This window comes from Chaetodon auriga, chromosome 5 (genome assembly GCF_051107435.1).
Source record: "Chaetodon auriga isolate fChaAug3 chromosome 5, fChaAug3.hap1, whole genome shotgun sequence".
Classification (NCBI taxonomy): Eukaryota; Metazoa; Chordata; class Actinopteri; order Chaetodontiformes; family Chaetodontidae; genus Chaetodon; species Chaetodon auriga.
The window spans coordinates 9,904,591-9,917,035 of NC_135078.1; the positions used below are offsets into that span (position 1 = coordinate 9,904,591).

At 42.1% G+C, this 12,445-nt stretch overlaps 1 protein-coding gene across 2 annotated transcripts in view; it reads right to left on the bottom strand.

Annotated features, from left to right (window-relative positions):
* rasgef1ba (RasGEF domain family, member 1Ba) overlaps nucleotides 1-1,920 on the bottom strand; it is a 111,081-nt gene extending 109,161 nt beyond the window's left edge. Inside the window, exon 1 of one of the 2 annotated variants that reach the window (XM_076730107.1) lies at nucleotides 1,530-1,920. In XM_076730107.1, the coding sequence (XP_076586222.1) occupies nucleotides 1,530-1,598 (69 nt within the window). In that variant the 5' untranslated portion in view covers nucleotides 1,599-1,920. The remainder of the gene's footprint in view (nucleotides 1-1,529) is intronic. The other variant, XM_076730108.1, reaches the window with a different exon arrangement.
* Between the last annotated feature and the right edge of the window lie 10,525 nt (nucleotides 1,921-12,445).

The following is a 12,445-nucleotide window of genomic DNA, read 5'->3' on the forward strand; positions in this document are numbered from 1 at the left end:
GTTCTGGTAAACTGTCTGTGGAGACCAAAGGAGGCGGAACACATCAGCCAAGATGACATCTTGGATCCTAGCGGCTATTGTCTGATGATGATGCCGCTTTTTTTTCCAGCTTTTTTTAAATGTATACATTTTAATATGCAGATATTTGTTTGAGATTAGTCGAAATGTCATTTTTGTGTCTCAAGTTGCTTATCAGACTGTAAACAACGATGAGGACATCCTGGCCTGGATATCTGTTATCCAGCTATCTGCTGGCTTCACCACACATTGCCAGTTGCCCCCAGAGGATAAATCATCGTCGTGCAATAGCCGTTGGGTTCCAAGATTGCTGACTATGTAACTGTCATACCATCATTCGACATTTCAGTGCACTACAACAGCAGGTGAGTACATTTGTTGATTAAGATTGCCTCATATGTGTCCTGAACACCTCTTTTCTCAATTTTCGCTTACTATCATCTTAAAGGTCCATTGCGTAGGATTTAGTGGCATCCAGCAGTGAGATCGCAGAATGCAACCAGCTGAACACCTCTCGCCTCACCCTCTCCTACCAAAGGCGTTCTTAGTTAATAAAACACAGTGATTATGATTTTCAGCTGATTATACACTCATGAAAACATTATATTCCATTTCTGCCAACAGATCAGTCGAAATCCTCCACACTGGACCTGAAAATTAATTTCCCGTCAATTCGCTTATCTACTCAGTGACCTTTCAACACTGGTTCAGTAGTACATGAATCCTACAGAGCAGCATTTGAAAGGGACAAAAAGTTCTGTCAGGAAACATCTTCTAACAAAACCCAGTTATTATTTCACCGCAGATTTATCCATCAGTTCATCTAGAGTTGAAATATGTGAGGAATCCTCAGGCACATACACGGAAGTACAGGTGCAGTGTGTGTGTGCGTGTGTGTGTGTGGCACAGTGTGTGGCACACTGACCCAAATAGGAGCAGCATTTGAGTCTCAGCCATTTCTTACGACACAGCGCTTAGTGGCACCACACGCTGCTCGTCCTAAAAAATCCTAAAATATCTGCAAAAACCATGACCAAAATCCAACAACGCAGCGACAGGATAAGAGATAGAAAAACACCGACAAGTAAGACAAGGTCATTACAAACTCATTATGAGCACCAGAGATAAACCATAAGCTGATATTTTAGGAATATTACAGTGATTTTGCGTGAGCGTAAAGACGCAAATAATGCGCATTAATCCGCAGCCTGCAGCACGCTGGATAAGCATCTTGTCACAGTATGAAACGGCAGAGCTCTGTAGCAGCAGCATTTTAAAACCTGAACCCGCAGGGATCACTGTTAATTAAGTGCTTTACAGCACAGCAACTGTCAATCATATTGATGAACAAAGCCTCAGCCTCCTGTTGCCATAGAGAATTCATAGGGTGAACAGGCAGCCTGTACCTTTTTAAGGCAAACTCAGGATTACTATTAGATTTGGGCACCAGATCAGAAATCCACACAATCTAACGTTGCATTGTCTATGAAGTACATTTTAGGCATCCTTACCTCGAACAAAGGTGGAGTGCCCTTGTCTGGAAGAGTGCATCCCAGTAGTTCAGCCAGAAACTTTGCCATATAGAGGTGAGAAGTGTGCTCCTGAAATGTTCCTGAAATGTGCGGGGTGAGGAGGAGGAGGAGAACTGAATCAACAGGAGAGTCCTCTTTCTGTCCGCCGCGTTAACTTCTTTGTGGCATTCAAGGACCCTGCGCGCATCCCTCCTTTCTTCTCGCCCAGCTGCGCGAACAAACCGCGGAGAGGAGGCGGAGAAGTGCCGCGGGACAGCTGCACAGCTGGACAGCAAAACACGCAGAGTAGCCGTTGGATGTGGGGCTAAGCCTTCAGCTGTCGCCTCCTAAAAACCCTGCGTCTGTGACTTCCCTCAGCAGCGGTGAGGACGCACGCAGGTGGGGCCCGGCAGAGGGGGAGTGGGCGGTCCAACGAGCTGTTACTACCAATGCACGCGCACACACACACACGTGCACCCACGAGCGAAGGTAAATTCCTCTTATATCTTCTGACTCTCATCTGATTGCTCATTCTTTGATGATGTTCAGCTTTTTTTTATTCCACTCTTTTATACGTATTGTTTTTAATTTGCACGCACTTGTTACACTACTCTATCCGCTTTATTGGTGCTGCTGTAAACTGAAATTTCCCCTTGCGGGACTAATAAAGGGATATTGAATTGGTACGCATTAGCTGTTTTATTCTTTATTCTTTCATTCACTGTTGAACTTAACTCATTACAGTGAATTTGTTGAATTTAATCCATGTGATATGATCACTGTGTACTATTTAAACTCATTTCTTCTGTCTGCTGTGGTCTGAAAGTTTTTAAAAATCTTTTTAAATAATGTTTTGTGTCAGATTTTTGTTCTGATGCATCAATAAATAATACGAATTGGTAAAATTGCATTGTTTTCAATGAGACACTGGTGGAGCAGGCAGACATGAATAAACCTACAGCTGATTAAAGGAGTGTCAGTGCTTACATTGTACAAAATGAATCCTAACATGTGCGCAGTAGCATGCAAAATCCTCTGGGCAGGGCTTCACAGCAGGTCAATGAGCTTACCATGCTACCAAGAAGAGTTACTTTGAAAACTAAAAAAAAAAAAAGAGCTGGTGTAACAAACAGCTGTGGGACTACTTGGATTGAGAGAAGCAAAACTATTAAAACTTTATAGGTGTTTGTAAGAAACATGACAAAACATCCTCTTAAAGAAAAACTCAATGCAAGTTCTCAAAAAGAGTGAAAGCTGTAGGAAAGGGAACAGGTGAACACACGAAATCTTTACAAATCTTTTTTCTCATCATGTAAAGTTGTAATATTTCAGTGGGCTGAGAATATTTTTTTCTATTCAAAGAAAGTGATTTTGTGAAGAAATGTTTTTACAGTGTTGCACATGTGTTGTATTGCAGCCTCTTCATGTTGTCACCAAACCGTCTCTCTCTGCTCGCCTTCTTCCACCCAGACAGCCGCCGGATAATTCAAGGGAGCTCACTCGGAAAGTGCCTCAAAGTGGAAGCCTTCACATGGAGGGTGGCTTTGGTTTTGCAACATTGAAACAGACCAGGTGGAGACCATCAAGGTCAACAAGAACCTCACCAGGCAAGAGAGGAAACTGCCATCCTGAAGTGCTTGTCTGAATCCTGATATGTGGTCTCTGGGCCTGACAGCTGCAGAAATGGCCACAGGTTTGCCCCTCTAACCCAGGAACATGGACTATGATGTGCTGAGCTTCATCACAGAAACTCAGGGCCAGCCAGCAGACTAGGTGCTGGATTGTGAGATGGTTACGGACTATTACTTCAAGAGACAAAGCCACAGCCAGCAGCCCGACAGAGGAGTTCGCATGTGAGATGAGGATTCACACCATGGAAGCACGATGCAGCTGACGGTGATGGACAAACAACACCAGAGTCATCAGCACCTGTTGGTGGGCCAGGTTAAAAGGATGCTGCTGCCGGACCATGACCAGCTCATCAAAGTCCTGTAAAAGTCCAGTAAAGAGGTGGACGTCCAGCCTGACACCAATGCTGGGAAGGACAACTGGTTAAGGTGACTCACCAGAAGAATTACAGACACCTTCCACTACTAATTCCCCCGATATGAGCAGCCATCAACATCAACAGTTTGATCAGTTCACCAGCTTTGTTTTAATTCCTCCATTTCTTTATCAAGTGAAAAGATATTCTTTCCAGCAGTGAATCATAAAGCTGTCTGTAAATAGTCCCATGCAGGTACTGTGTTTGATTTTAAAGAAAAAATAAGATGCTCTTTTCATCCTCGTTCCTTGTGTGAATGCTCCTCAGCTTTCTTGCCTTTTTTTCTGTCTGCAGATGAGGGACCTGAAGGCAGCCCAGTCCCTGACACTTCCCTCCACACATGTCTGCATTGTGGTTTTTATTGATTTATTCAAGAGTCATACCGTATTCTCTCATATCATTGTGATGTTTTCTGTGGTTTTTTTTTTGTAAATATATTTCTTATTTCCTCATGCGGACCTTCATCGTCACATGGGTAATGTTGTGAAACTGTCGTAATTTGTTTAGGCTTAGGTACCAAACTACTTGGTTAAATTTAGGGAAAGTCAAGTCAATAATATCTAACAAAACAATGATAATGAATACAAGGTAAGACTTCTTGTACAGCAAGTGTCTTAGCATACTTCTGTGCTCGTACTTGCTACATATGTAGCTTTCCTTGACAAATATCTTACCTTTACTTTGCAAAATGTCTCTGTTTAAATGACATGTTCAACAGTGTCTGGGTGTCTACATATATTTGGCCACAACATCACAAAGTCTATGCAGTACTTTATCAACATGAGCAAGTAAGTCAAACTATAAAAGAGTCAAAAAAAAAAAAAAAAAATTTAATTTTATGCCTCTCATCTATCATCGGAGGGTGTTTTTTAAGACATCTTTCTATTTAAAATTACATCACAGGCTGACTTCACTGCAATTTCCCACTGGGATTAATAAAGTACTCTGTCTGGCTATCTATCACTTAGAATGCTAAAATCAGTCTATCCTGCATGCACAATGAGCAAATTAAACTGTCACCAGAGGTTTGGGGGCTGAGTTGTATTTACTGAATATTCATGTGCTCACAGGACACCTGGCTGGATTCCGAATCAGGATCAGGAGCTGTTGCTGTGAGCATTAGTGGGTTGTTAATATTCTCTTTCCATGTTTGCATCTTATTAGATTGCTATTTTTCACAAGCTGACTGTTTTAGTTGTTTTGGTCATATTCATCAAAAATCTCATGATTCATTCACAGCTTTTGTTTTTGTCTCGGGGCCAGGACGCCTCAGGAGGTGAGAAATGATTTTGGTTGGGGTTCATCAAATGCAAAAACATCCATTTTGGAATTAATATTTACAGCCTCTGTGATTATTGCAAGAATTAATCTAAAAGCCTGTAAATCATTTGGCTCAAATTGTCACATTTAGGCATTCAGCAAGTGGTTAGGAGTGCTGCCGTGCGTCGGGAGGTTGCAAAGTGAAAATGTTCAGAGCAAATGACAAACCTTACCTTCATGGTAGACGGCACTGCGGAGTGAACGAATGAACAAGATTGAAAACGGCAACAAAAAGCAATCTTGACAACGTGTTATGCTCATTGCTTATTGCTCTTTCTCAGGGTCACTGGCTGAAGAAGAGCTTTAACCTTAAAATATATTGCTCGGTATATTATTGCCATTTTATGTTCATTAGTTGCAACTAAAGTGCTTTCTTGAACAGTAACATCCAGCAAATAAAGTTAGAAGCTTTAATTCTAGTCATTTCAAACCATTTCTTTCCTCATCAGGTGCAAGATTGCATTTTATTTGTCTTGTCATTTTTCTGTTTTTAGACTGTTGACACTTGAGGTTGACAGAAAAGCTTGGGAACAGGGACAGCATGCAACCAGAGTCCCTGTTCAATGACATTAAAGCAGGGATTATCACCCACTTTCTTACTGTTTTATGTATTCTATCATCTGTATTTAGGAGCAAAAGCACTAGAAAGATGGGAGTATTATGGGAGGGCTGTTTAATTGGATTATAGTTTTACATCATAATGCAAAGGTCACCCAGGGTAAACACTGTATCAGTCAAATGTAATCATATAAGGAGTATGTCTCCAACAGTTTCAGTTGATTTCACTTTTTTTTTTTTTTTTTTTTAGAATGAATATAGATCCTATTTGACCTTCTCTGACCTCATTTTTCAATTTACCCCTGATCTGTCAGCATGCAACACTACTCTGAAGTGCAGCAGGCGTCTGTTCATAAGCTGCTCATGCTCCCCAGGTATGCTCTTATTCTGTCAAACCTCTTTACTCCCTCTACTCCCCCTCCCCCCACCCCTCTGTCTCTGTCTCTGTCTCTCTCATATCTGTCAAGGATTTTCAGTTTGTCTCCTCAGCGACGAGGGATTCATACGCATTTCTTGTCAGAGAGAGAGAGAGAGAGAGAGAGAGGTCAAAGGTCAGGCTGCATGATGTTGTCAAACTGAATATATGGAAGTGAATAAAACGCTGGCACCTCTCTTCTCTTCTTGCGTCACAAAGGACAGTGAATGTAAGTGTTCTGACAGGGACTGAGGGGCTAGATGAGGGATCATGATGTCTCAAGAGGGAACATGTGAGGGAGAGGAGGAAGGGCAGACAGGTGTTTGTCCTTTAACAACTCTTGTGAAATGAACACCGTGTGGATTGTGTCATCAACAAATTATGTTAGCATTCTGCTCCATGAACAGCAGCTGGATTATGTGGCAATATCAACAATTAAATGACAAAGCAAATACACAAATTAGATACCCATAATGCAGATCTTAAATGGTGTTTTTTGATATGTCAGTGACAGTACATTTCTATCAAGGACATTTATTTTGCAATCATTCTTCTTCCAACACAAAGCTCCACACAAACTACAAGCTCCAATATGTAACAACCAAATACACATTCTATGATTGAAAAGGTGCAGGGAGAAGAAACATCTTACGTTACCTGATCCCTTGTCAGAATCAGTCACATGAATGGTACTTTAAACAACAACAGCATGGCTCAGTTGTTCATGCAAACTCCAGCAGGCATCCCCAGCTCTTTTTACTCTGAGAGGATACGATCTGACAGTGTTTCAACCATGTGAACACGTTTTCAGCTATTCAGTGGGGGTGAAGCTAATGCTGAGAGGAGCTGCTGCTGATATTGACCTCTCATCGGGAGGGAAATTGCTGTGTCTGCTTCTCTCGTGGTTTTGTTGAAGAAATCCTGAGTTCCCAGTAATATTCAAAAACATTATTATCTGTAAAGCAAACCCAGACTCCCTCAAACTCCAATTTGCACAGACTGATATTTTGTTTTTAGGAATACAGTACGTGCCATTCAGTCCTTGTTCATTGCATGTATCTGCTTTTATCCTAAAGGCATCATCTATTGGAACTTCTTTATGTACAGCTGGCCTCAAACCACACTTTCTGTATTGTAAAACATCTCTTCAGTGCACACAGCTGTGGAGTACTTTGCTGTTCAGGAACGCCCTGATCCCATTCAGACAGTGACACATTCACACCTGGAAGCCCCTCAGTTCAACCTCAGTTTGATCTGCCAGTCAGTGAGCTGGGATTAAGGACCTTGCTCAAGGGCACCTCAGTGGTGGTCATTAAGGAGGGGCAGGTGTCGTCACCCAGATTTATCTTGCCAGTTTCAGGGATTGAACCGCCTACCCTCCAGTCACACTTGTATTTCTTGTAATGGTCCTCTGTAGGTGTACTGAGCTCTGCTCTCCTTGTTCCATGTCTGTCAGGGTCTTGTCAAAGTATCCCTGCACCAGTGTCACCAAGACAAACTGCAGGACAATCAGCGTAACCATTTTCAGTTAAATTGACTGTGAACGTTTGTCTCACTTCATGCATGTTTTCTGTACACCCTCTGCACTGTTTTCCGTCTCCATAACCCTGCTGTAATTGGTGGACCTGTAATGGCTTCCATCTATCACATCTACCTAGAGGGAATTTCTTCCACCAATTAAATGACTGTGGACACTGAGCCAAATGACTCCAACAGAAATTTCAGCATAGATTATTACCCACTCACCGCATGCAGGGAGGCAGGTTCACTCTATCCTAATTTAATTTGTGCAACATACTGTATAAACCTTTTCAGTACTGGAGACAGAACAGAGGACAGTTGTACTCAGGGACTGAATATTCAGGATCTTTCTACAAAGACAGCAGACGACCTGGAAACGCTCTGTTCACTTCAGTTCATTCAATGAGGAAAATCAAGAGATGAATCCAAAAAGCGTGACTCTTAAAATGCAGTAAAGCATCCATGCAAGTCAGAAAATCAAGGTCCCGCCCATACACCTGTCTGACTCACTCGCAGGTTAGAGTCAGCTGCCAATCATCACAACACTCCCTTCAAGCCAGTTTTCAGACAAATGGGGAAAAAAAGGGTTGTCTAAAAAACAATCTAAATGGTCCTAGATAATTCCTGGCTCTGGCTAATAATCAGCATGCTAGGCCGAGCAGTTTGCTACATGCTAACTTGAACTCACTTCATGTATTTATGTTTGCATTACCGTGACACAAATGACTTTGATGTGACGGCCCGCTGTTCCACCTGCTGCCCTGATTATACCACATTACATTACACAAACATCCACATACAAACCTCCCACACCCTTAAACCTAATTAGTCAATTTTGAGACGAGTAAACCATATTCATCATGTAACCTCTAACACGAAAATGCCAAACTGACAGCATGCATTTCCCATTAAAAAAAATGTTGACTAAAAAAAAAAAAACCCACATAATTAATGTAGCAATCAGCCTGTGCAAGCCAAGCTTCTCATTGACCCCCTGCTGTTGTACTAGATTTTAATAATGCTGTTTAATGACATGCTCCATGTTAGCTGGCAAACGCAGCTCCATATGTTGTTACAGCTGTGAGGAGCGGGGAATCTACATGATCTACACAACTTGCATGGCCTCCTGCTGGGATAGAGGGATTTACACGTGTGTGTGTGTGTGTGTGTGTGTGTGTGTGTGTGTGTGTGTGTGTGTGTGTGTGTGTGTGTGTGTGTGTGTGTGTGGGCTGGCCTTCCAGAGAATTCTCTTTGACGGTTTTTCCTCCGTTACTTGCTGATGTATGCTTCTGTGCCGAGGCAGAAATACTGATTCATCTCACAAAACTCCACGTGGTACCCAGTCTTTATTTTCTTTTATCCATCTTTTGTGCTCTCATAATGCAGCTTAAGTTTGTATCAGACTTGACATGAAAGCACCACATGAATTCACTTTGCCTACACAAGTAAGTCCACTGGTGGCAGCGAATCCATTGTGAATTGATTTTGATCTGCAATTTGTCCAGCAATTGTAATTTGTAGGGACTGGTGCTCATTACGGCCTCAAAGGGCCGCTAGCACTGATTCATATTTGTGTTCTTGTTTAAATATAATGAGATAAAACATGGATTTGAATGTTGCTTTGTTTACACTCCTCAGGGGGAAATAACCAGGCTATTTCAGAATCAGATCTGGTCTGTAACTTAAATGATGAGATAATTTTCCTACAAGAAGTCACTTTAATGCCAGACTGAGGAGCTGGATCTTTCACTGGCGAGTCGCCTGCTGAGCCAAACAGCTGGGGGCATACGTATGAGATGTGTTTTAATATGCACATGTGAGTTAATTACACTCTGTGAAATGTGTTGATATCGCGCTGCCTGGGGTTTTATAGGCCTGCAGTGCCCACACTGAGCAAATAAGAATGAAGACCCACTCATCTTCACTAGAACCTGATGTGACTGTACAGATAAACACATAAAGCAGACTGAGGCTCTCATTTCTCTCACATTATCTACAGCGTACAAACCTTTTCCATGTGTTATCTGCTTGTTCTGTTCATCTGTCTGTGTACAGTGTTTGTGTGTTGTGCTGATTTTACACATTGCTTCATGGAAGGTGATCAAACCAGCTGTGGCTCACGTTGAGCAGGTGATCCACTGATCACAGGGTTGTCGGTTCAATCCCCTACTCGTCCTGTCCACATGTTGAAGTGTCTTCTGACAAGACACGGAACCCCAAATTGCTTCTGATGGTCCACCAATGGGGTAGCCTGCTGCCATTGTTGTTGTTGTCGTGTGTGTGTGTGTGTGAATGCAAAAAATGTAAAGCCCTTTGCATAAAAGCGCTACACAAATGCAGCCATTTCCCATTTCTGTATATTTATGACATTTTCAACATCTTTAAACTGTCAAAGAAACAACCTGAATTCAGTGTTTCTATGACTACACTGGCATTGGCATAAGTTCAGTCACATTTCTGGCCAGCCAACAAATGTAAACCTAATATGCCCTCTCACTCCCTCTCACTCTCTTTTTGTCTTTTTTGTATGAAAAACAACTGCCTGCTGCTGCAGCTGAAAACAGTGTTGCTCAGAATGCTGAACCAAAACAGTAAAGTTGCAGGGCCATGGCACCAAAATATTGAGCTGAAAGTGCTCAGCAGAGCTCTGGGAAGTGCATACTCAGGTGATAATTTCAGTCGGTTCAGTAAGAGGACATTGCAAATCACTTTGCTGAGTCAACTTTGCTGAGGCACTTCAGCACGTACATCAGTGTTCTGCCCTGATTCTGACTTCTGTTCAGTGGCACACTCTGCCTGTTGCTGCTTAAAACAGTAGCTGGGTTTCCATCCAAAGATACTGCATATTATTAGGAGTTAGTTTGAAGATTTGATCTTAAAGATTAGCACTAAACACCTGCAGGCGGTTCATCACAATGAGCACTTTCACTAACACTTGTTCATGAAGTGTTGAATCTAAATTAATGAAGCTTTAACAAATACAGAAAGTCTAAATAATTTGACTGCAGATACTAATGATGATCCTGTTTCTACAAAGCAGCTAAAGTGTAAAATAGTATCATATAACTGGGATGAATTGTGGTTGTAGCTCTAAAAATGAGGTCTAGGTTGTAAAACAATTAATTTCTACTTTAATAGTCCAGCACAAGTCTAACACACACAAACCAAAACATACATGCGGTCACATGCACACACCCTGACACTGCTTTTGCTCTCTCACACATCCCTCCCTCTGCTCACTGCAGCAGCTGCCTAATGTTGCATCAAAGACCCAGCCGTTCACAGTGAAGCCTGTGATGGAGAGTTTTTTTTTTTTTTTTTCTTTGTATCACCCTCTCTGAGTCTGATGGCTCTCCATGGCCACGTGTCGGGCTGCCACTCCAACCTCAAACCACATAAAGTATTAGACAGCTTCTGAGAGTGTGAGAGGAAGACAGTACGAGAAAGTAAAAGAGAGGAAATAAAGAAGAGAGGAGACCGGCTGCACCCTCTCTGTGCACTGCAGTACAACAGGGGGTGAGACTTATCCTCGGGTTCGCCAGAGGGATCCAGGTTTAACCATTAGCAAATGAGCCCTAATTCACTGCGGCAGCAAAGAACACACTTGCTTTAGTTTTTAAGTTCTTGACTGAGTGCCAGCGCTGCTCAGGAAGCTCCATCTCCCTGAGGCTGAGTTCACCAGAGCTGAGCAGTTGTTTTTTGTTTGTTTACTTCAGGTTTCACAGTAAGTCATGGTTGATTCATATTACATGGTGGTAACGAAGCTCAGAAGAAATAAGAGTTATCATTAGTCAATATGTGAGGTTAGTGTTTATCTGTCAAAGTGACTGCTTGCTAAAAACATGAAGAAAATGTGTGTCCTGCTTGCCATTATCAGCACAGTAATGTGGTTGTTGAATGATTATGAATTTTCAATTATTATGAATTCACATCAGTTTCTGGGGTTCAATATCATGCCCAAGGATACTTCGGCATGTGGACTGCCGAGGCCAAGGATCGAACCACTGACCTCCTAATTGGCAGACAGCCACTCTACCTCCTGAGCCACAGCCACTATGGATCAAGTTCAAGTAACTCAAGCATAATTTTGTTGGATGCTTCTTGCCTAGTAAGTGCCAACGTCTTTCAGACTCCACACCGCCAAGCTAGAAAAACCCTAAAATATCCCTCAGCTTTGTGAGCAGTAGCCATAGGCGTCTATAGCACAACTGCCGCTAACCTGGCAGTATGTGTGCCGGAACATCAAAAGTTACCTGAGCACTGTGTGAGAGTGCAGCAGGAGTAGAAACACAGCATCAATATATTCATGAAAGCCAAAGCACGCCACCTAACTACACCGAACAGCTGAAAACCGTGTAAGTAGAAAAGGTCTCTGATGTGTTTTGAAATTGGGGTTTCTGACGTTCACAAAAGACATTCAGTGCTTCAGTGATTTAACGTTAAATTCAACCATGAAAAACATGAACAGTAAACTGCTGTTACTTTTTTTTTCCTGCAACTGCAGCAATATGCTTATCTTGGGTAAATGGCTTATGGGGAGGGAAAGGCAGCATGCTGGAAGCGTCTAACTATTCATGATGTGGTCAAGACAGAGGGCAGGTGAAATATAGGGTTCCCCCAAAATCTCTCTCGGAAACATGGGTCAGATTATACAGAACAGATTTTTTCTTAAAGAGAAAATGATCAACTTTCTTGACTATCTTAAATGATAAATAAATGGCTTTTGATTTAGTTTGCTGGCTGACTCTAGCTCCAGTCTGATTCAGTGCACGTGAATGGGATTTAGACATGCAATGGCTAGAAGACTTGAAACAATGACAATTCAGTCAGTGGCCAGAAATCCCTGCAATGCCACCACAGGTTTCATCCTTCTAACAGACACACAACAAAAAAACAAAAGCCAGGACAGCAGTTTTCGTTTTAGTTCATTTCTAAGTCCAAAAAGGTGCTAGTGAGGGAGAAGGCTGAAGCTTCAAAAAGGGTTTGTACCTCAGGCATTAATGCTGCTCAAAAATGTATGAAATTGTCAAATTCAGAGCGCTGAAGGGAAGTCACGCT